Source organism: Haemaphysalis longicornis, unplaced genomic scaffold (assembly GCF_048455015.1).
Source record: "Haemaphysalis longicornis isolate Haplotype H1 unplaced genomic scaffold, Haemaphysalis longicornis Haplotype H1 scaffold_2, whole genome shotgun sequence".
NCBI lineage: Eukaryota > Metazoa > Arthropoda > Arachnida > Ixodida > Ixodidae > Haemaphysalis > Haemaphysalis longicornis.
This window is the reverse complement of record NW_027526295.1, coordinates 247,133,325-247,157,552: the sequence shown is the minus strand read 5'-3', so window position 1 is coordinate 247,157,552 and position 24,228 is coordinate 247,133,325. Positions and strand designations below refer to the sequence as shown.

At 49.5% G+C, this 24,228-nt stretch overlaps 1 protein-coding gene across 11 annotated transcripts in view; it reads right to left on the bottom strand.

Annotated features, from left to right (window-relative positions):
- The window catches only part of Rbcn-3a (rabconnectin-3 alpha), a 97,047-nt gene that overhangs the window by 38,925 nt on the left and 33,894 nt on the right, over positions 1-24,228 (bottom strand). For all 11 annotated transcript variants that reach the window (XM_077700053.1, XM_077700055.1, XM_077700056.1 and 8 more), the window contains exons 20-36: positions 21,877-22,052; positions 18,998-19,143; positions 17,704-17,810; positions 16,508-16,703; positions 14,970-15,357; positions 13,981-14,230; positions 13,608-13,845; positions 11,112-11,298; positions 8,202-8,543; positions 7,938-8,090; positions 7,561-7,705; positions 6,385-6,441; positions 4,895-5,169; positions 4,716-4,813; positions 4,449-4,614; positions 2,076-2,481; positions 676-1,087 (exon numbers count right to left, since the gene is read on the bottom strand). In XM_077700053.1, the coding sequence (XP_077556179.1) occupies positions 676-1,087; positions 2,076-2,481; positions 4,449-4,614; positions 4,716-4,813; positions 4,895-5,169; positions 6,385-6,441; positions 7,561-7,705; positions 7,938-8,090; positions 8,202-8,543; positions 11,112-11,298; positions 13,608-13,845; positions 13,981-14,230; positions 14,970-15,357; positions 16,508-16,703; positions 17,704-17,810; positions 18,998-19,143; positions 21,877-22,052 (3,742 nt within the window). The remainder of the gene's footprint in view (positions 1-675; positions 1,088-2,075; positions 2,482-4,448; positions 4,615-4,715; positions 4,814-4,894; positions 5,170-6,384; positions 6,442-7,560; positions 7,706-7,937; positions 8,091-8,201; positions 8,544-11,111; positions 11,299-13,607; positions 13,846-13,980; positions 14,231-14,969; positions 15,358-16,507; positions 16,704-17,703; positions 17,811-18,997; positions 19,144-21,876; positions 22,053-24,228) is intronic.

Genomic DNA, 24,228 nt, shown 5'->3' with positions numbered 1-24,228 from the left:
TAGCCAGCGCAGTGTCCACCACAGCATTGCTGCAACCATTGTGCAGGTTGCCCTTTACAATGCCTTGGACCCCTTCTTGTTTTTTTGCATTCAATAATAATGTGGCGACAACATGCATGACACATGCAAGACCAGATAGCTCGCGCACTGGGAAGATGCCTGGAAACTTGGTCTGATGATGTTGCAAGCAAACCACAGGTAAAACCTCTTGCTTCCCCCTGCTCTTGTCCACTTGTTCTGCCCAGAACAAATGCCCAAGGTCAAAAACCGAAAACAGCACCCCCGGGCAGCTAAATTAGGCAGCTTTGCTTTCTTTGCTTGCCTCACTCCCACCTTGACAGTGTAGACATGGCCATCACATGCGCACTGAGCATTTAAAGTCTGTACCGTGCCAAGACTTTGTTAACTGCAGTCACCCCATGCTAAAAGTTCTATTTACAGACTCCCAGCTTGAAAGAAAGCTCAATCAACTACTCTACACCACCTTTTGTGCATTGAACCTCCCCAAAACAGAATACTTACCTGTTTCGGAGAAGGGTACAAAGCAGGCATCACCCGAAAACCATTTGATAGTGATCAACGAACTGAGATGACCACTCAGATGGGAAACAACCCACTGCCTCAAGTAACTGATCAGTTAACACCACCCTAGTCAGCAGTTTCAGCAGTGCTCACCTCCAGTCGAAGTCCTCGGCCTTCTCTGGCTTCACGGGCCCGTTGCTGAGGCCGGCCTTGCCCAGGCTGTCCTCCCGCCTCATGGGCGAGCCCTCTTCGACCGTGGCTGAGCTGCTGTCATCGAGCACGCAGTTGGGCAAGCGCGACAGCACCTCCAGGGCCAGAGGCGGGCAGCCTGCCCGGAAGTGCGCGTGGCTCGTGGTGAAGAAGAGGCGCCGCTCCAGTGGGGTGATGGTGTCGCTGCTGGGAGAGCCACCGGGCGACAGGGACTTGGCGGTGCCGGGCTTGAAGCCCGACAGCATGACTGCCCGGCCGTGCTTGCGCCGCACGCTCAGCGACTTGGCCAGGTGGCGCCGCACTACCAACGGGTGCGTGCGCAGGTACAGGTAGAAGTTGAACACCCCGGGGTCCGCTGCATGCAAGGGGAGTGGTGCGGCCACACAAGCCAGTTCAAAATCCTCAATCTTCTTGAAGGTCAGTGTAAAACTTAAATATGTGGGTCACTATTGCAGGACAAGTGCCCATGACAGCTTGCAGAACCCGAGAGCAGAGCCAGATGCCGCCGCTGCATTGTACACACGCACATGGTTCCTCTCTTTCTACGGAAGCCTGTGCACACGCACACCATTGCTTCCTGGACTGCGAGATAGACGAGGCATTAATGCCACTTGCTGTAAGTGCACTCCATGAACTTTTGCACACACCTTCTGCTAGGAGCAGCATACTTGGCAAAATCACAAAGTGAATCAGTTGTTGGCTTCACCTTCCAACACTAGTAATAGATGTGTTCACTGCTTGGTTTTATTTTTCATAATTCTGCACTGTGTAAGCCCAAACCAAAGTAGAAAATTCAGATCACAAACCAGGATTTCCAAAACATGACTTTGCTGAACTATAAATGACCCCCAACCTTCATTCTGTCTTCTCTGGCTTTTTAATGTTAGAAACAGCGCATCTACAAGATACATAAGTATAACGTATCACTTTTGAAAGGCCAGCTCTTATTAAAAAATTATAAATTAAGAAACTATGCTCCGCTTGTCACCTTCACAACCAGCCACAGTAACGTCAATCACAATCTTCTAGAAAGATGTCATGTTGCCACAGGGAGCAGCTATCTGATTTCCAGCCAAACAAACATTTAGAATTGTGACATATCATCAGAATGATTGCACCAGTCCAGCAGTCTCATACACTTCACCCTTAGCAGGTAAATGAATACTAATTCCATGCCAAGACATTTCACAATTCTTAAGCCCCGAGTGGAATCAACAGCCCGGAAGATGGAACATCATCTCTCACATGAGCCACATGACCCCTGAGTGGTCGGCTAAACGTCCGTCTCACTCCTTGACGCTGAGGTGGAGCATCTACTGGTATTCGGGCCTTGGAATGCTCACCCGTGTCGTCGACCGCGGGCGAACCGGGGAGAGGGTGGTCCTTGTCGGCCGACCCATCCGGCGATCCGGCAGAGCTGGCGGCGGCCGAGGTGAGCTGCGGCCGTGCCTGCTCCCCGCTGCCCCCCCGGTGGTGCTGGTGCGCCCGGGGGTACTGCTGGCCCACGCTGGTCTGCAGCAGGGTGGTGAGGGCGTCCTCGTAGCGCTGCAGCAGCCACAGGGCCATGGAGCGCAGGAAGGGGTCCGGGTGGGCCAGCGCCAGGGAGGGCTCCGGGGCCCCCTCGGGCAGGCCCAGCACCTCGGCGTCCAGCAGCCGCTGCAGGTGCTCGGGCGTCGAGTCCAGCTCGCCCTCGTACAGGCGCACCACCACCATGGCCAGCTGCAGGTCCTCCAGCTTGTTCAGGCACACCTGCCAGCACAAGGGGGGGGGGGGGTCGGCCAGTGGTTGGCACACAGTCTACGCCGCTTACGACTGTATTCAAGTGCCAAGGAAAACCCATCATTATAACCAATAATTGTCATAAGCAGGTTGCAAAAAAAAGACCAAACAGAGACCAAACCATTTTATTCGCATGCAATCAAGGTCGTACTACAACTTATTTACAGATAAGGATCCACAGTCGGTCAGCTTTGTTTGCTTCACGCAAAGCTGGCACACATCTTTTTCAAGAGCATCTGTAAGTGCTTCACCTAGCTGAGTGAAAGGTCCTTGGTGGAAACAAAGTCCCTGAGGGACTGTATCGTGCGTTGGGCCTCCTGCGAAGACACTACCTGAGTAGGCTGCACAACCGTGTCGTCAGAGTGGTCACTGTCAGCGCTGTTTGCAGCACGTATTCGTGCAATGATCATCCTCTTCAGTGAGGCACTCGGACATTTTCACAAGATCAGCCCTGACATCCCTTCCGCGGAAAAACGGAGGCAGTTGAAGAGGCACCCAGACAAACTCAAAGCAGTGCACATGTGACACAACAGGCGAACGCGTGAGCGACTGGAGCACAAGATAGACATAAAACATAAAACTTTGTTCAGTGGCCCGATAGTTTCCACAGCGAAAGATCGCGAGCAGGTGCAGTCAGTGCCGGAATGATGCCAAATCGGCGACGCAGAGAAGGGGGTTCAGAAGAAAAAGTGCTCTCCTCTTCCTCTCACTTCCTCGTAAGCAGCACAGTCGACTTGTTTTCTGAGGGGTGGTATGGAGGCGCATCCCAGCTCACAGCGCATGTCGTCAGCCCAAAGAGCTGGCGGCCAATCACATTTTCAGTGCACGCTGTAACCGGATTCAATTGCTACATCCAATACTGCAGCACTGGAGCCTTGTAATAAGCATTTTTTTTTTTTTGCCATAGAACGCCTACAAAAGTGGATGGTGCCATAGTTGTTCATCGTTGTATCCAATATATTGTTATAAATGGTATCATAAGTGGGCTCAACCGTCCACCCATTTCGCAGAAGGCTTGCATGCATTTGGCTTTTTGGCATAGCTTCAGTGTCATGTACACAAGCCAACCCAAAGGGGCCTGTTGTGCGGTGAAGCTTGTCCAAGCTACAAGGGCACAAAAAGACCACACTACCCTCATGGTGACCATGCAGTCATCTTAAAGTGAACCTCTATACGGCTACGCGAAAGGAAAATTTGACGGTCCTGTACATGCAGAAAACTCCATCAGCACAACCCCATGCACATGCGAGGAAAAAAACGTCAACGTGGCTATGGAAAACACCGGCTGCACGTTACAGCTTCGCTGGTAAACCATCTGTGCAGAGTGCATAAGTGCTTTTTTTTTTGTTGCTGGTGTTCTTGTAGTTTGCACTGTTGGTTTCAAAATGCTTCCATCCCCTTACAAGGCAGCTCACTGCACAACCTAGCATCTCACTACACATGCCTTTCATTATTACATCCAGCCAGGTTACGTTGGGGATTTTTATCGCCTTTTTTAAGTTCTCATATTTTCAGACATATGGGAAAAAAAGTAGAATTAAGGCTTCAATAAGCAGAAGCTACACCTGGGCGATGTGTAAAGAGGTGCTAGGCTAGAGATTAGCTTAGACCATCTTGGCCTCCTTTGCAAGCACCAAAATTTCATACACACGGGTGTTTTAGCCTCCATCAAGAAGGGCAGCCACTCCGCTTGGGATTCACATCTACAAGATGAAGCTCAGAAATGCACAAGCTGCAGTTCCGGAAAACTAAAGATTTTCAGTGAGCTGCACAGATCACATTGCACTGTTTAGATGAAGAAAAAAAAAGCAACATCTTCATTTCTACTTTTCTACAATAAAATCATGGTTACAACTGGCACTGGGTACTGCAGTGGTTAGTCCAGCAACACAAGGCGGCAGGGAGGCTCAACACTTCAGCCATTAGGCTATTCTTACCTGCACAGCATCTTTCACGGAGCCGGCCAGGAGAAAAAAGGCTGCAGCATGCTCAAACTGCTGCTTCCCGAGCAGCACGTAGGCGTTCTTGAGTGCCGCTTTCCTCCAGCGATCTTGGTTGAAGTCATTGTGAAAGAAGTCGGACATCCTCTTATCATTCACAGTCCTGCAAGAGAGTCAGGCCACAAGACATAACAAACACAGACATAACGCATTGTTCAGAATACATCGCAACGCCATCCACACTGATGTGCTTGCTACACTTGCCTGTACAGACCGGCCAGAATAGTCTTCTTCTTGAGTGCCAGGTAGTACAAGGCGGCATCCAGTGGGCTATTGTTTGCTTGGAAGGCGCTCTTGGCCAGCTGAAACAGCCACGAAGTATTTGAAAGTTCAATAACTTGGTGTGCGGGTGGACTTCACTCTTTCTCTTTTCTTCCCCTCACCTTCTCGACGATGCGGCGGAGCACCTGGTTGGAGCGGACCCACCACCCGATGCCCAGCTCACGCAGCTCGGCCCAGCGCAGGGTGGGCTTCTGCAGGGTGGGCACGAGCTGGACGAGCTCCTCCTGGGTCTCCGAGTGGAAGGCCCACACCAGGTTATGGGGCCCCAGCCCCTGGCGCTGAAGCTGCGCCCGCTGCGCCAGGGGCAGGCAGCGCGCCAGGTACATGTGGTGCCGCACCGCCACAAAGTACCGCAGCCCGCAGTCGTCCAGCGAGTCTGCACGGTTGTGCATGCCAAGTTCCGCAATTCGAATCTAATGCTTGCTCTCTCTCGCTCTCTCTTTTACGAGACTTCAAGTAGGGGACGCCAGCATGAAAGGCTAGCAGGCACTGCTTACAGAGATTGTCACCCCAAATGAAATACAAAATTAACAGGACTGGAGGAGAGTGAAAAAAAGAACCTGCACTACATGTTGAAAGTTTATTCCCCGAGGACAAAGAAGTGAGAGCAGATGTGAGTAGAAGAGTGTCATGTGTCAAGGGCATCCCCTGAGAGGGAATGCATCGAAACCCCCCGAAAAATAGAGAGCAAAGAAACGGAAATTTGAAGTGCGCGCCAAGACTGCACCGCACCAATAAATGAGCGCCGCGTCGGAGCCCCTACGGCATCATGACCAAAAATGGTAGCGAGCCGGGGAGCCAATCCGAGGACTCTGTGCAGAAGACTAGCAGCGCGGTTACCAAATATGGAAACTTAAAGGCAGACAGCCAGGGCAGGGGGAGGCGCACAAACTTCCCATGCCTTCCCATTCACTGAAGCAAAGTGATCAATTGACAACAAGAAGGCATCATCCTTATACATACACCATAAGCAGCACGAAAAAATTTCTGAAACCCATACCTCTGTTACTGGAAAAAAAAATGATACCATATTTCCACAAAACCATCTGCTCCCTGTACCTACTGACCTGAAAAAAACTTAAGCGAAATGTACTGCTCGTCTCCGAACTACCAGCAGCCACTGCAGCCCATCATTCATCTTCTCTAGGTCATTTAGGGAGCCATCTATTTCTGTTAGATGGCCATAGCTGCAAGTTAGATGAATTATAAGTAACTGCACACTTTCTTTTTTTGCCTTCTCTCTTCGTGCACAAGCCTCAATGTGCAGCTCAAGGCTCAAGTCTCCGGCTCTGGAACATGCAGTGCAGCAGTAAATGAAGATAGGCCTGTCACAAAGACTCTTCATTCTCCCACTTACACGCACACTGCCTGCCCGCTTTCTGAATTCCTACCCCACCCCCTTGCTGTGCACCTAGTGTCTTCTCTCAGGGCTCTGTCCCATTAGTGCCCTATTGTTGCCATTAACAGTGTTCGTAGGTGGTTAAAAAAAAGGTCTGGCGTTTGTCGCATCAAGATGCTGCTTGCCAAGGCAACGTACCAGGCACGCCTGAATTTTGTTAGAACCTAGGAAGAGAGAGCCACAACCACTCACCTGGTGTTGCCTGGATGGACATCTCGTAGTTCAGCCTGACATTATCCTTCGGAGCAGCTGTAAGAGAGAGCAACAGAGTTACATATGCATCTTCCGTATATAAAACCTCAGCGAATGAGTAAACTACAAACTAAATAATCCTACTAGCATGGGCAGGGTGTGACACCAACTAATAATAGGCTCTGGATTGCGAGAGCAGCTTGTATTTGTAAGCCACTTTATTAAAGAAAATTTAAGTCACTGCTGAAGTACTGAACTGCTCTAAGCACACGATTTAACTTCCCCACACTTTAGGTATGCTTACACTAAAAGAAATTTTGTTTTATAGCATCATATCCCATATACAAATACAAAAAATCATGTTACACCACAAATAAGTGCCATTGAAAAACAGAAACGGTAAAAATTTCCACCGAACAAGCATTACAACAATTAAAGAAGCACTGAAACCAATTTTCGGCGTAAATATTATTGCACAGTTTGCTTCCTTCACTCAACAGAATACCCTGAGTGAAATATGAGCGGCCTGCGACGCGAAGAACATAGTTTAAGATCGCATTTATCGCGCCGACGGAGCAGCGCGCAGAGCGGCACTCAGCAAATGGACATCAGCGTGACATCATCCAGGGAGAGACAAAAGAAGTGACGCGGCAGCGCTCGTCAAAAGCTCGTGACGTCACTTCATGCGCGCAGCCCCACGAGCGGCGAGCGGGCGCAACACCCTCTCAAGCGGGCGCCTGTGACGTCCGCACAAAGCGGTGAGGACAGGCAGGGAGTCTGTCATATGCGCCGTTCGGGATGAAAGCGCAGGAATTTGAAACAAACGATTTTCAGGCCGTTCAATGTAATTAACTATCGCGCGCTGAAGTATTTGAAGTGCTGTTTCAGGTTCGCCAGGCCATTAAGCATCGATACAAGCAATAAAAGTGTAACAAAATTTTCGTGTCAGTGCTCCTTTAAGAAGATCAATGACTAAATTTTAAGTTTTCAATAAAATTTGCCTAGCTATAACGCAATTAAGACCCTTTATTTTATTTCTTTTGGACAAATTCACCTATAATGTCAACATGCTTGGGGGAATCCCGCAGAAGACACGACCAAGATTGAGAAGCCAGCCCTCTAACAAATCCTTCCTAAAGGCGAGTCACATTACAAAGCGGGAGCCTCATCACTCACAGTGGACGATCTCGCTGTCCAGGCGATCAGTGAGGGTGCCGTGAAAAGAGGCGATCGTATCAGCAAGGGCCAAAAGGTGCATCTGATCCACACCAGAGAGGCCAGGCAGGTGACAGTGGGTCAGCAGCTGGGTCAGCAGGCGAGCCTGCACAAGCAGCAACACGCGTCTTGCCCCGTCACGTCACCCGATCAGCATGGGACACGACAGCAACAGCATCACAGCACAGGATGAGGTATACATCCAGAATTACAAGGCTTTCTTAAAGACTTAAAACACATGTCTGCACTAAGTCTTAAGTTCTAGTATCCCAAAAGCTGAGGTTACGAGCCCCCAGCAGACGATAGCATTCGTGCTTTCCACACGATCAGGGACTGACCTGGCGCGTCCCAAAGTTGTTGGGATTCTTGTCGGTGGTCGACTTGTGTCGGTCGCGTGTCTTCTTGGCCTTGGGCTGAGCATCTTCCTCGAGGAAGTCCTCGAGGGATGTATCCTTCTTGGGCGCACTCTCAAACAAGGCACTGTAGTCAATCTGTAAGCGGGCAAACAAAAAAAAAGGCAAGGAGCTTGACAATCTGGCGTCGCCACCCAGAAACGTCCTCTCAAAACACAATTAAATGTGGCCGGTGGCTCTCTTCCCCACCTGGTCCTCCTTGGCACCGGCCGTGCCCGCGTCTGCCTTCCCAGTGGCAGATGAGGCCTCCTTGCGCACAGTCTGCTTGTCGGCAGCGAGGAGCGCATAGAGCGGCAGCGGCGGGATGGACTGGATCTCCACGTAGTCCAGCTGCAGCTCCTCGGGGACCACGTTGGCGCCCTCTTTGGGGCTGTGCGTGCCGGACGAGCCAGCCGTAGGCGCGGCCAGGGACAGGGTGCGCGACCGGGACCAGCCCCGCACCCCACCTTCCTCGCCGCCTTCCTCCGCAGCCCCGCCTTCGGCCGCTGCGTCAGCCGCACCTCCACCGCCACTGGCCACGGCACCGGACGTCTGCGCGGACCAGTGTCCCAAGGGTGAGCAACGGCTGCAAGCATTTTCTTCAGAATAAGAACCTTCCGACCAAAATAAGAACCTTCCGATACTTTGAGGAACATCGCATATGCTTGTGCAACGAGTTCCCCAAGTTCCCTGGTTCCCCAAGCATGACTGGGTTTTTCCAGCGCGATCAGAAGGGAGCGGGGACACTCCCGTCCCCGCTGAGTAATGCCATAGAAGGTGACTTCAAATAATGCCATGAATTGCTTCAAGTAACTTGACTCAAACGAGCATGCAATAATATTAAGAGCGAAGCTGTTGTTACTGGTTGTAATTTCGGTGTTGCAGAAAACTTCCAGAGAGGAACGCTATCTCGCGGCTGTCGCAATACCCACTCGACAACGGGAAGACGCGTGATAGCGGCCACCACAGCATGCGCTCCTCAGTTCGTTCGTAGCAGAGCCACTCCTCGTGACGTCGTGCGCATTTGCTAAGTATCGTAGAAGGCCCTTCGTGCAAACGCTCACCACACCACCTGCTCGAAATGAGAACGCCAAGTAATGCGCTGACGCAATGCAGGTGATGAGGGGCGCCGTAGTAGAGGGCTTCAGGTTTATTTTGACCAGCTGGGGATCTTTAACGTGCGCCGAAATTTCGTACACACGGTCGTTTTTGCTTTTCGCCTCCATCAGAAAAGCGGCCGCCGCGGCTGGGAATTGAACCCGCGTCCTCGTGCTCAGCAGCACAACGCCTTAGCCACTGAGCCACTGTGGCGAGTTACAGCAGTTTTTGTTGGTTCATCTTGCAGTATTGTGGCCCTTGGGACAAATGTGAAGGAAAAACACCGTGGAAGCCAGCCGTCGTCACAAAAGAAGTGCTCAGAGACCGCAACACAAAGCGTCGCACCTGCTGCTGAAACAACCACGCTACAATGGATGGCCTTGGCACGGCTGCGACTTGGCTGATACCGGCTATGGCTGCAAAAGGTTACTCGACGCCAGCCGCAAAATACTTTTTTTGCAGCTGTCTTCTGTACATGAGTGCAAATTCTCAATCAGGATTGGAATGTGCCATGTAGCAGCAGTGCTGCGTCGAGCGCGCTCAAACACTCAACCCTGCTTTGCTTCAATCCGAAATGAAAGTGCCTGTGTGACAGGAATATAAAAGATCAAAGGTTGAGTGCAGCAATCAATGGGGTCCAAGGGACTAACGTGGAGGGCGGCACAACCTTAAGAGTTGTGGGGGGCAACGAGAGTGGATGGCTGCTCATAACTACAACAACTTGGGACCTGGTTTAGTGCTCCAGCCCCTGTTGAACTATTTTTCATGCACTAAAATCTTTAAACAGGCCCAGGTCATGCATGGGGCCGACCAATGTCATTTCCAATTTCCTGGCAGGGTAATGACAAATGGAAGCTGTAACAGCAATCAAAGCCTCAATCACAACACTACCCGACTTGGAACACGGTTTACTGTCTCTGCAGGTAGTGTCACAACATTTTTGGACGCTCTCAAGACACTAAGAGGCATAACTATGTGAAATTCAACGCATCATATAAAAGAGTGTAGCAAAACGTTTTGCCATGGCCACAATGTTGAAATCAGGTGGGTGGCAACACAGGCAATGAAGAGGCCCACAGACTTGCAAGGGAGGCCTTTTTCTCTCACCGCTCGGAGGCAGCAACTCCTCCCCTTCAATGTGAGCCACAGCCAGAATAAAAATGAGTGATACTGAAACAAATCGACAAGGAGGAGCTAAAAACTACGATTCCCAAATTGCAGCATCCTATACTGTGCAACATTCTGAGAGCCGCTCATGAATAAACGAACAGGCTGCGCCATCACTGACGTTATAACGCCATGTTGGACGCAGCACAGGCAACACAAAAACATGCAAATTCCGCCTGACAAGCTCCTCTGCCATCAATGTCACAGGGAACTGCCAACCCTTAGCAACCTACTCTGGTCTTGCCTAGAACTGGCAGATATCCAGGACAAACACAAGCCTCAGCGAGTACGAAGCCTCAACAAATAAATCTACCCAAAGAACCAAGTGCAAGACACACTGCTCATAATGTGGGCCTTCGTCAAAGAGGCCCGCATCGTGGGAAGGACCTAATGTGCAAATGTGGACTATCTTTCCTTTCTTGCACCACCCTTTTCCCTCTTTGGCCATAGTGCCACCCTGATAAAATAAAGCTATTCATCATTCATTCATTCATTCATTGATGACCACAAGCTGTTCCTCAGCACAGCCCTGAACTACAAGCTTACGAAATGAGAGTGAAGACTTACAGCGGTGGCCTACACCCCGCACCAACACGGCATCCTCTAGAGCCTTGCAAAAGCCACACAGGCTACAATACCTGGGTTTTCTGGCACAAAAACTGAAGCAGCTAGCCTGGTGCTGAGCCACAATGTTGCATTGGGGTGCTCGGCAACCAGCTATTTGGGTTCTCTACGAAAAGCGAATTGCTTTCTGCTATAATTCTCAACAGAGTGCATTAAAACTGCGCAATATTTTTATTTAACACGTGACGACGTAGTCCTGCCATGCCATGATGATGCAGTCCTGCTGGTTACCTGTCCGGTCTTGGAGACACAGCGGACCAGGTGACTGAGGATGGCCTTGACCCTCCGAATCTTCCCAAAGCCCAGAAGCTCCATGAGCTGCTTCGGATGATACTGAGGAAGCACCGGCCACGCCAGGCGGCACGTCTCAAACAGGCCCAGGTCAGGCATGGGCCCCACCACCGTCGTCTCAGACTCCCTGGTAGTGAAAGGCGTTCCCAGCAATCAAGGTATGTGTGTTCTGCCCTGGACAAAATGAGCTGCAGGCACTCATAACACCAGGTTTTAGTGTGAGCCCATACAATGTACGAAAAATGACCATGGAGGAAAGAAATTAGATCTGCTAATGCAGCCAGGTTTTGGTAACAAGCTACACCTCGAGTCTCTCATTCCCATAAACTCGGCTGTGCTGATAAAATTTATCAACATCGAGCCAGAGCTTGAAGAGCGAACGCTTCATCATTTGATGTCTTTTAAAACGTGACAATGTGCAAAAGACAGAGTAAGAACATTATTTTTATGTCCGCAATGAAGTATGCAGTGCCAAAATTCAAAAGCAGGTATGGCTGGGTGAATATTTGAAACAAATAAAGAAACGCATATTACAATATTTCATTCAGGTTTGAATCAATTCGCAGCATTTGAAAACTGAATACCTTCTAAGTAATCTGAAGCTAAAGAATTAGAGGGCCAATCCACAAAGTGAGCCATATGTCACGTTAGCATACTACTTTCTCTATAGAGTTTCATACAATGATTGGAGAGGAATATGGCACTGCAATTGCCCGCCGCGATGGATGTGATAGTGGATTCGAATTGGCACTGGGTTGATGATTGATTGTAGGGTTTAACGCGCCAACGCAATGCAGGCGATGAGGCGTGCCGTAGTGGAGGGCTCCGGATTAATTTTGGCCAACTGGGGATCTTTATTGTGTGCCGAAATCTCGTACACATGGGCGTTTTTGCTTTTCGCCTCCATCAGAAAAGCAGCCACTGCGGCCGGGAATCAAACCCGTGACCTCATGCTCAGCAGCACAACGCCTTAGCCACTGAGCCATTGCGGCAGGTCCTACGCAACCCGGTTCGACTACTACCCATTGCTCCTATTAAAGCGGAAGCGTCGTCTCAGAGTTCGCGTTGCACTAGCGCCAGATTTTTCTCTAGTTATTATTGTATGAAACTCTATGACCTTCTCTCACTTGTGCCAGCCTATCGTAGTTCAACTAATTTTTTCTCTTATTTTTTAGGTCACTTGGAGACAGCACAACTACATACGTTAATCCGCATGACTGCTGCACTGAAGACCTCATTCTCGGCGCTGTGCCGACTTTCACTGCCAAGTTTCATACATCACAAAATGTGAGTGGTAGCATTTAAGTGAGGGGACCACCGCTTGGGCATGCCCGACCGCAGAAGCACTTCAAGGCTCCCACATGGCATGCCCCATCCATCCTGGGTTTTGCCTAGAAATCTGTCTACTCGTTTACATGGCATTCCTTCCTCCCATGACATTGATTGAGACGCTTTGCACTCCAACAAAATGACATTGCCTAGTAACACTCTTCATTAGTGGCCATCAATGTAAGCTTGAAACACCGGCATGTTCAGTTTCCAATGGCATATGCCTTTGAAATAAATAAAAATATGAACCGGCCCGGCCCAACTGATTCATCGAACTTATTGAGTGAGTGAAATGACTAAGTTACTTAGCATTCTATTAAGCTACTGAGTTAAAAGTCACCCAGTTATTTAGCACTAAGTTGATTACCATTGTCATTCAGCCATGTGTAACCTAGCAGTTGCGGGAAAGCCTGTTGCTACTACCAAAGGGTGCGGTGTATTTTGCTGGCAGTAGTACATACCTATTGCTCAATACATTTGGAAGCTGATTCACGTGTTTTTAGTGGGACCCTTCTTTTCAACACAGCCTAATTTCATGTAATAAAGTTCGCTGAAACAAGTCGACTTGATATTTTTGAACTTCATAATACCTATGAAATATTAAAAGCTTTCAAATAGTGCTAGTATCTGCTTCAATATTTGGAAATTTTGTTGGCCCCTTTGAACACCCCTAGTGAGTAGGCATCTTGCTACAACCATGGCCAATGTGAAACTGTACGCTGATGTGTTCTTTCCTGTTTGCATCATCCCAAAATTATGATTGCAACCTACACAAAGTGCTCATTGTGTGCTCTCCCACCAAGGGCCCTTGCCACCCTTGACCCCACATGACCTTGATATGCCCTTCCACATTTTATGTGCAATTAATGTCCTAGCTTCTGGCATAATAATCCTGAATGCTTTTTGAATTTGTGAATTTTACGCTGTCCAGATTTGACCTTACCTGACGTGCCCCAACTTGACCTGCTCTAAACTGACCGCACCCAGCCTTCTCCGTCCTACTTCTTCAATCTCTCCTCACTGACCCTGCCGCCCAGCGCCCATTTTGGCCAGTCCCGCTAAGGACCTGCGAAACAGCACGCAGACGGCCTGCGCGCAGCCCCTTACTTGGCCGCAGTGGTGCCGCGGGGGGCCAGGGGGGCCTCGCTGCCCCTCTGCTTCTTCTTGTCCATGGCCTGGGAGGAGGAGGAGGAGGCATTGCGTGCCAGGCCCAGGGGCGCCCCGGGCCCCAGCCGCAGCTGCGACATCTGCTGCACGCGGCTCAGCAGCTCCTCCTCGGGCAGCACGCGCACCTTGCACACGTCCGTCTCCTCGGCCGCCGCAGGCACGCCGCTGGGCTTCAGGCCTGCAACGCACACCGCCACGAGGGGCCACAGTGGGACTGCTGCCAGGGCCATCCATACACTTTAGTTCTCTGCAAAGCCCTTCCCCCACCAGCTCCCGGTCGCCAGAGGCACGACGCCTGTGCTCCCGTGCTCACCCTTGGGTGCGTCCTTCTGGGGCCTCCACTGGGAGTAGATGTGCATCTCGCTGTCCATGCCCACCACCAGGATGCCGTCACGCACCCACGACAGCTGCATGGGCAGCGGGGGCAGCCCGTCGGCAGTCTCCAGCCGCGTGCAGCGGATCTGCAGCCAGCGCACCGGCTCGGCCGCCCCTGTTGAGGCCACCGGTGCCGCCAGAGACGACACCTGCTTCAGCAGGGGACGGGGTCCGCCGGAGCTCAGGGACTGCGTGGAGCAGAAAAGAGAAGGGGAAGAGAAAAGTTTGCAGGCCTGCCCGGTATTGCAATGTGAATACACTGTAATGGAAGCACTACAAAAACAGGTTCTTGACAGGCATATCAATGCTGTCTCGATGTTTAACGTGGAAGGTGCACCCAATATGTTACGTGCCAACAAACAGTCTCTTCACTTCTGTCTAATAGCCTTTCTACCCTACGTGTACACTCACAGATGTGAAATTCAGCAATTCCTCCGAAAAGAATTTAAACAGTGAAGGAGAAAAAAAATGCTGCTCACAATTACAAATCAAAGTGCAACTGTGATGAAGAACTGATCAGTGGTGGAAAGACTGTCCTGTGCTGCGATGCAGCAGACGCAGCTCACATCCATATCGCATTCCATGTCCATACCACGTCCTACCGACCATACTGCATTCTTGCCAACAGCGCTGCTACTGGAGGTATGCATTCACGGGCCTGCTTTAAGCAGCCAGCTTTCCCCCTTCCCAGTTCTAGCCACTTTAGCAATGGCACCACTAATTTGGCTAAAATTGATCCCGGCTCAGCAATGGCACTGGGGCTCTTCGACTATCAGTCTCGAACTTGCCACACACTGCCCAAGGAGCAACTCATCATTCGTTTTTTATGTATGAGGGGATTCCTCAGACTGCTGACAGACTATCCACAGAAAGTTTGAGAATGTAAATCAGTGAGCCCCACCCCCTGGAAACGCGTAAATCGCTCACCGAGGCAGCCTCCAGGCCCCCTCCGGCGGTGGTGCTGTCCTGCTGGAGGACGTCCCTGGCGACGGGCGTGAAGAGGAGCACGCGCGAGCCGACGGCCACGGTGAGCAGGTGCGAGCCGTCCTCGGAGGAGACCCAGTCCAGCTGGATGAGCGACTTGTGCACCAGGGGGCACTGGTTGCCCTGCTCGATGACTGCCCGGCGCAGCGTGTGCAGCGTCGCGTAGCTGGGCACCGACAGCAGCCGCTGCAGCGAGCCGGGCGGGCCGCTCATGTCCCCGTCCGAGGCCAGCTTCTGCACTAGCGTGTCGGCCGTCTTGCGGTGCCGCAGCGTCGTGTCCACCAGGCTGCCCAGGTCAGCGCCCGGTGCCGTCTGGTCCAGCCGCAGCAGGCTGTGCATGCGAGGAGGCCAAGCATCCCTCGGAAACTCGCACTGAACACTCCAGTTTACAAATGCTCACTGCTAAAAGGCTGAGGATGATGCGTGAACATTTAAGGAGACGTGTTCATGACACAACAGTTTGGCTGAAGCTGCCACAAGAGGCATTTATCCTGCAGTGAACCAACAGCTGATGACAACGATGATAAAGAAAATGATTGAGGAGGTCTCGCAGTTTTGCACTACAGTCAAACAACAATTTAGAAAAGCCCTGTTGGCAGCTGAAGACTTCGCTAAATTGTGAATTTTAGTTGTGAAGCATTCTTCCAAGAAGGAGAAAAGCGCACCCCTCGCAAGTAATGTTTTCTACAGTCAAAGGGCGGCACAAAAAGCAGTCTCTTCTCTACAGTCGCTCAGCTCACAAAGGGAAGCTCAACTTTTCTGAAATACTAGTTGGGGATTACTACATCGTCCTCTCCTGCCATGCTCACCTATCAAAATGGTCAAAGAACGAAAGAATTAAAATATCAAAACTCCATCTTTTTAGCATTGCCGTTGAATGTATGCCCATCTAATAAAACTCTTTTGTAATTAAGAACAGTACCATGCAGTAAGCAGTAAATCATGAGTAATTTTAAGCAATTTACAAGCTAATCAAGGATTCCACCAACTTTAGGATTCCATGAAAGATCCCCTAGAATGTTTCGTCCTTTCAAGGACATGCTCAATTTTGCAAGCAATGAGGTTCTGTTGTGTGTCAATGGCGCTCGACTGATTTTGGGTCATTTAGCGAAAACATCACCCCTTTCTTGTAAACACACAGTGTAACATCAGAGCTGGTCACTAATTGCTGGGACCGGTATCAACACACGAAAGAATACACTTTGGAGGAGGCATAGTAGACAAAGTACATCGTTGTTGGGGTCATCAGTGCTTACAAGACTCGGTGCAGTGCCCTACAGCAAACGTGCCAGGGTTAGGAATGGACGCACACACCTAGGCCTGTCACGACAAAGACCCTTTACTCCACACCTCTCCACACACACTGCTCAAGCTTTCTTTTCCCCTGCCCCCTGCCACCTGCCTCCCCGCGCACCTTGCACCATCTCCTGGCGCTCTGCAACACTGACACCCAGACGCAAGAGACCAGGTGAAATTCCCACCTGACGTTCTTCAGTAGTACCGTGTCTTCCAGTATCCACTCCGAGCCTCCTGTAGATTCGCACTCGTAGATGGCTACACCGAGGTTGACACAACGGTCGGCGGGATTACTGGAACCGGGCCGGTTGAAAGAGTGCCCGCACTTGTAGGCGCAAGCCACTCGGCCGCTGTATGCACAACTGACACTCAGAGGCTGACCTGCATGAAACACCAGGGAAAGAAGGTGAAATGTAACAGACTTGGCTTCCTGCATTTTTGTAATTATTTTTTGTTCTCGACGGCTAATCTGGGAAAAACAGCTGGACTACCTGTCGAGATAAGGCTTAGAATCTTACACACCAACATTGTCCTCGAGTTATCACGCATGGCACATAACTGTTGGGCCTCAGACAAGAAAAATGGTATACAAAGATGCTAAGACGCATGGTATCTCAATGTTGCATTTCAGCTAAGCTGACTAATTTTCACCACTGGAATGCAAAACAGGGTTCAACGAAGGGGGGAGGGGAGAAAGGCAGGGCACTATGTATACAAACAATACAACCATGCATTCAAATACAGTACGCCAACAGTAGGCTCTACACACAGGGCATATGTTATGACTACGAAGATGCACTGTGATTTACTCTTTTTTTTTGTACAATATAAAGAAAAAGCCTGCCAGCACAACAAATGAAGACTTGTATATCTGAGAACTACAAACACCCCTGTGGCAAGAATGTTTTAGCACCTGAATAAGCATGACAAGAGTTGGAGAATGCCACATGACTGCTCTGCTTGATGTACTTTAAAAATTTCAGTCACTGAAGTCCCTAATCGATGGTAATTTCTTTGCATATTAGTTCATGCAACTTTGCAGCGAATGAAAAATTAGCAGGCCCCTGTGCTGCGGATATAAATGGAGCAGTACAGCTACAGTACGAAGCCAGCAAAACCAGAAAACAACGCCCCTCAGCCATGTTGTTCCCTGAACTTAGCATTGTTGCTTATTTAGTGTTAATTTTTTGACACCCAAAATCAAGACTTTCTGAGCTCAGGTTATAGAAGGATAGGCGAGATAACGTGTAGTTTGCAAGGTGAGAAAGTTAGAATATTTGACGACCATTTCCATCTCTTGCGAGCATAAGACAATGGCTCCCAGTGCAGGGATGTCCCAGCACTGGCAAAAGCATGAACATGAAATATAAGTTTCAATTACCAGGAACTTGTATGGCACTAGACGATTTGTTCAACGTCATCTCCCATTCAACCCACATAAAGTTTGGTGTTCCATCTTCATCGCAGTCCACTTTACATTTCCAGAATCTGGAAGGAAAGGGTCACAGTCACAACGCATGCTTCATAGATACTTTTTTTTTTTCTTGCTAATTGTGTTTTGCAGCACACTTTACAACTTTATTACGTACAACCATACAATTTTAAAAATGCCAAGTAATATCTCTCACATTTCAAAATCCCTACAATCAAATCAATTGCCTTTTTTTTTTAATGATCACATAACATTGGTAAACTGGGAAACAAGACTGGACAGGAGCAGCTTTCTACAGGGATGCAAAGGCAAGAATAAAATAGATTTGTTTAAAAAATAAATTTTTTACTTGGCATGTTGATTCACAGAAAAAATTTAGTAGAGACATAAAAACAAAAAAATTCCCCCGCATTTCCCCGAGGGGGAGAATGTGAAAGTGTGAATGCACGGTTGTCGGCCCGCTTGCGGCGCTTGCGCTCGGCCCCCGCAGCCCACCGCCTCGCCGCCTTCTCTTCCATCTCTTCCATCGGGTTTGTAGTATCACGTGTACACCACGCAGTTATCAAGCCGCTATAACGCCGCTGAGTCGCCAACGCACGCCGCTGACGACGTAGTTTGAATGCGTTAAAGATATAAGGCGCGTTACTAACACTGATATCAGCGTCGCGTCCGTGGCTTATTCGGTAGAGCGTCGGGCTGCGGCCCGCAAAGTCCTCGGATCGAAACCTGGCGCCGGATGCTGTTTCTTCTTTAAATATAGAGGAGCACTGCGGACGCCGACGCCGACGCCGGCGGTGGATGGTTTGGGGTCGCTTATAAAGTGCATTCGCACTTAAAACATCATACTTGGCATGTTGATTCACCAAAAAAATTCAGCAGAGACAAAAACAAAGCACCGACCATTCCTATACTCCCTAATGCAATTTGTGCGCAGCATGAACTGCAGTCTTCCCTGTCATGGCGCATATCTGCTGCATCTCAAGAAGTGATTGGGTGATCAGCGAACGCACAGCAACACGCGCTGCTCTGCCGTTACCTCACAGTCGCCTCAGTAAGTAAAGCATAGATACCTATTCGTAAACATGGGAAGGGGCTTTCATCGCTGAAAAGGCGCAGTTAAGATGCAGATAAGACTTTAAAAAGCCCAAATGTGTTTTTAAGACAAAAACTAAGTACACGTAGCAGGAAAAGAAAAACGAAGCTCAAGAAACCCTGTTCAGGGTTAGACCTGCTTTAGACTGACCTTGTGAGCCCATCGCTGCACGCAGTGGACAGCACGTAGGGAGCAAAGCAGGCCGGGTAGATGTTGGACGAGCTGACATGGCCGGCCGCAGGAGCCGCGTGGGCAATCTCCACATTGGCTGGCAGGGGCAGCTCCTGAGAGCACACCTGGGGGAGGACAGAGAACAAGCTGGCACTCTCCCTGCACGCAGAGGACTCTATTCCTGCTCAAGTATCTCCACAGCATTACGGGCAGCGCTAGCGGCTGCAAAACAAGCCAGAATGGGTGCCAGTGGGTGCAAAATTTCTGGGCTTACGACAGCAAAAAAGATACGAGAAAATGACAACTCTGATGTGCTGCCCATAAGTGTGCGGAACAATGCTCATTATGTTTACGAATGTGCCAAGTGGCACTTGCAATAAAAATTTGCTCACACCTCTCCCTCACAAAAAAGATAATAACCACTCATTTGAAATCATGGCTTAAAATTAGGGATGGGCGAATATTCGGTATTGTCGAATATTCGATCGAATAGCTCTCTATTCGTTATTCGCTTCGATCCGAATGCAGGTATTCGATATTTTCGAATTATTCGATGCTCCCGAATAGGCAGCTAAAAGCCAAGCTTTTCGGTCAAGCTTTCCGAGAGTTACCCCAGGCTTGGCTCAAGACCCACCGACGCGGACATTTCTATTATCAGTGCCGGCACTGCCGAGTTGCTGCCTTGCCTAGAGGTTCGACGAAGCTCTCGGCCGCCAGCACACTTAAGTTAAAAAAAAAGGCGGCACTGAAACGACACTGCTCCGAACATAGCGGCACCAAGCCAGCAGACTTGTACAGGCCGCCATTTTGAATAGGTATGCCGCCATTTTGAATAGGCTCGCACAGCGCGGTAGTACGCCGCACTAAGCGAGCCTATTCAAAATGGCGGCCAGCCACTTGCGCTTTGCTTGGCTACGGCCGAGGATACTAGTGGCTACAATACTTCTTTTTTTAGCGGAGCTTCTAGGCGGCGCTTAACTCTGCGAGTTTCTAGGCGGCGCTTAAACTTGTGAATGAGCAGCCGGCGGAAACTGCTGCACCTAGAGCATGTGGCGCAACAGGTATTTCTTCATGAAAACTTGTGAATACAGCAAAGGAAAGCTGTGTGTAAGATTTTGCAATAAATGTTCAACTGGTAATAGTTTGGTAATTCAACTGGTAATAGTAGGCACACAATGCTGTGCCTACGTGAGTTCTAATTATTAGAAAAAAATGTGTACATTAGTCAGGTCACAAGTTGCTCATTTGTCTTTGTGATTTGCAATGTGCACTATTCGAACTATTCGATTCGAAATTATTCGACCAAATCACTATTCGCTTCGAATTCGCTTCGAACCTCAAAATCTATATTCGCCCATCCCTACTTAAAATCTTAGTTAAAGGTGAGCCAAATGACTTGGCCATTGAAACACATGAAAGTGAGTGGTATCAGGGTAGTTCAGAATTCCCGAAGTAGTTTCTTGACACATGCTAGAGATTGTGGTTACTAACGTAAAATACACGATTGTAGGTCGACCCTTTTTTTTTCAAGTTTGACAATCCAGTGTCGGGGGGTCGACTTAGAATCGAAATCGAACTTTGTGCCGCTTGTAACAGCAAGAGAAATAAGAAATCAGGGGTGCTACGAGCTGGGGAAAGTGTAACACCCTCGTTTCTGTGGTTACGGTCGAAGCGTAGCATTTACCATTGCATACATTCTGGTGTCAATAAAGGTGATGCTGACTTTGAAAGTTGGCATTCCCAATCTGTGCTCTTTGTCCACCGTACCTAGAGCTCCTAATCTTCCACCAGCGCATTCAGAAGTGTACTGACCGTGATATGACTGTGCCTACATCAGCGCCATGCACTGATTCAAGGGATCCAGAAAGACTCATTTTGTTTATTAGACGAACAAAACGCTTCTTGAATGGGAGTAACGTGAGTAACGTACTCACAAACCAAAGGAAATCGCGAGCGGCCGCTTCTGTCAGCCGCCTGGTTGTTTGTTTTGATATCGCGTGGCAGTGGCCGCTGCTGGTTGCTTCGATGGTTGTCATCTCGCAGTGAATGCGTTCTCATGATTGGGATAAAGTTTCCCGCTCAACCCACAATGCATGGCTTTTTTAACATCTATTGCGCGCACCATGAGCGTACGGTTCTTGTAGGAGCATCGATCATTGATGGAAGAGCCGCCGCGTATGGGGGGTATTGGTAGTTGACGGAAGAGCTTCTCTTTGTGATACGATTTTCTAGGCGGCCGCGTTGCCGCATGCTTGTGCCACCTCCATGTTGTCCTGAATCGTCCCGTCTGTCATGAGTGCCCTGGGCCCAAAGAACTCTCTCAGCGCTCTTTCACAGCAGCGTCCAAACGGGCGGCTTTCTGCACTCTTTTTTTTTTTTTTTTTTGCAAGAGAGAGAGAGAGAGAGAGATGCAATTTTGGACGGGTCGACCTACATTTGAGTCGACTTACAATCGTGTAAATACAGTATTAGGCTTTAGCTCTACCAGCGATACCCACCAAGGCCCGAAATCACTTCCAGTCTGTTGTGATGCCTTTTCTTGTCAGTCCAACGAGCGTCAAGAGGTTATAATAATGTCCAGGTAATTATAGGTTGATTTCGGAAGCCCAGCACTTCATATTTCCCTAAACTGCATAGTCATTCACTTACACTCCAGTCGCACCACACCACATCGCACTCCTTACTCACTATCCCAACCGCCTCGCGATGCTCTCACGATCCCTATGCTGATGGATGCCGAATGGGCTCGATTGCAAAGTCAATGGGCTCCCTGCCCCCCACTCGCAATTCTAATGCTTTGTGTGGAAAGAGTGCCCGTTTCATTTGTGTCAAGAGAGAAGCCCACCAATGCAGCCCACCTTGGAAGTGGTGATGCACAGGGGTGAGGCGTGAGGTGAGCTGCCCTGCTGGCCCCCTTGCCCCGTGTCCGTGGGTTCGGCACTTCCACTCCGTGAAGACAGGTTGGAGGCAGCATCATCATCGCGCTGGGCCACGTTGCCCATGAAACCGACACCTCCTTCCTGCTCCCCCTTACCTGCGAGCAGGAAAGCTACCATCAGGAGAACAGAAACAGCAGCCAAGTGAAAGCTCGATAAAACTCAACTCAACCAGGCTCCTCGAAAACACTTTCCACCTACCCGTTCTATGGAATACGGTAAATCTTATTGTAATGAACTTACGGCGGTCTGAAGCACTCTCTGCGAAAGCCATGGAACTGTATGCAGAGAGAGCCCTTCAGAGCACAGTTCGAGTAATCTACTCCCACAAAAATTTTGTAAGTGCAGTTAGTATTAAGAGAACTACTGCATATACCAAAAGAGCACATATTTATACAATCTTGCACCCACCTCTCCTGACCCATTTGTTGCCCATATGTCAGCAAGCAACTTCAACACCATAACGTCTCTGTGCAAGCTCCCTGCTGCCAAGGCCCCTTCACACTGCTACATTGATCGAGGAACATTGCGTGCCACTTTGTCTTTGGTATGGCAGCAACATCTGTTGTGCGTGCAACTAAGTTGAGCCCACCTGTAACGGCCGCAGCTATAACGAATGCTCGGTTACAATGAATGAATGAGTCATGATCATCACAGCATGCATTGAGGCAATGGCATTTTGTTTCAGAAATGGCACAGGGGTGCAACTCGGGTACAGCAAACCATCGACCATCACCCGACCACGCCTGCCACTTTATCGGCTTTCCACGAATGTGAAGTGTCATATGAGCTGCGCAGGGATCTCCCTTTTCCAACAGAACTGATTACAGCAAGCGAAAGAAAAACAGAGGGAAAGAAAATGTAGACAAAAAAGGACGTTGTCATTGTGGGTTCCGTGCATGTTTTCCACCCAATTTTGTCTGCATGTGGATGGAGGGAGAAGAAAACAGAAAAGGGGTGAAGCGAAATAGCGGAGACGAGGGTGAACTTTCAGAAACTTGGCGCTGGCACTGTGCCAACACCTGTGAGGCACATGGGTTTCTTCAGTCCAGCCTGCCTGCGGGCGGACAAATCGGCGGAACAGATCTTGTGGGGCCACAAAATTAGCTACGCATGAATTTTGGTAGTCCCTGTTCATGCTCGCTCACTCCTTCCTTTCCAGTTTGGGCGAGAAAAAATAATAAAAAAAAAAAAAAACACGAAGCAACCTGAAGTGCGTGCCATGAAGCCAAAATGCGTCGAGTACCACTGAGGTGTCATTGGTTGTTCTCTTCGGACATTGTGAATGATCTTATGCATTGATTGATTGATTGATTGTAGGGTTTAATGCGCCGACGCAAAGCAGGCGATGAGGCACACCGTAGTGGAGGGCTCCGGATTAATTTTGACCACCTGGGAATTTTTAACGTGTGCCGAAATCTTGCGCACACGGGCGTTTTTGCTTTTCGCCTCCATTAGAAAAGCAGCCGCCCCGGCCGGGGAATGATCTTTTGCATGGAGCACAAAACAGCGACCTGTTTAAGAAGTACGATCTGTGTAAGTCAACAATCTCTACCATTTTTAACCCTTTGAAGGTCGAATTTTTTCGTCAAAATCGACCCCCCCAAGGTCGATTTTTTTTATTGCTGATTTAAATTCTTTGGATAAATCTATTTCGAGAAAAAATTGTAATTTTTTTAGGGTGACCATAAAGTGACAAAAAAATCGTTTGTGTTGTTACATACATGTGGTTTATTCATGAGTAACACAAGAAAAATTCTAAATAAAAATTACGCCCACCTCCCCTCGCGGGAACCCTGGTGTGATGCGACGCTGAGGGGGGTTCAAGCGTAAGCGGAGAGCAACCGTCGACTGAAAGGCCGCTGGAGAGCGGCACACTGGTTATATGCGCAGCACGCCCGAAGGAGAGGAGACCGCGGAAGAGAGAGTACTGCACATGCGCCGGCGCCAGTGCGTCTGTTGCGGCTATGACGCAACACAATCCAACACAATCCACTTTAATCGAATCCAATCCAAGCCAAGCCAATCGAATCCAATCCAATCCAATGCCCCTCGCGAGAGAGTGCTCGCTATCGGAGAGGAAAGGGGGTGAGCGGCGGAGAGCGCAGCTGGCGCGGCGAGGAGAATGGGGGAGGGGTGGATGCCGACAACAACGCCGGATGGATGCAGGGACAAGGCGAGTGAATGAGATGCGTCGCATCTAAAATGAGAGAGTAACTTGAGTGAATCGAAATCAGACATCAGTTTCGTGGGTGCAAAAAGCGGGAAGCGCCC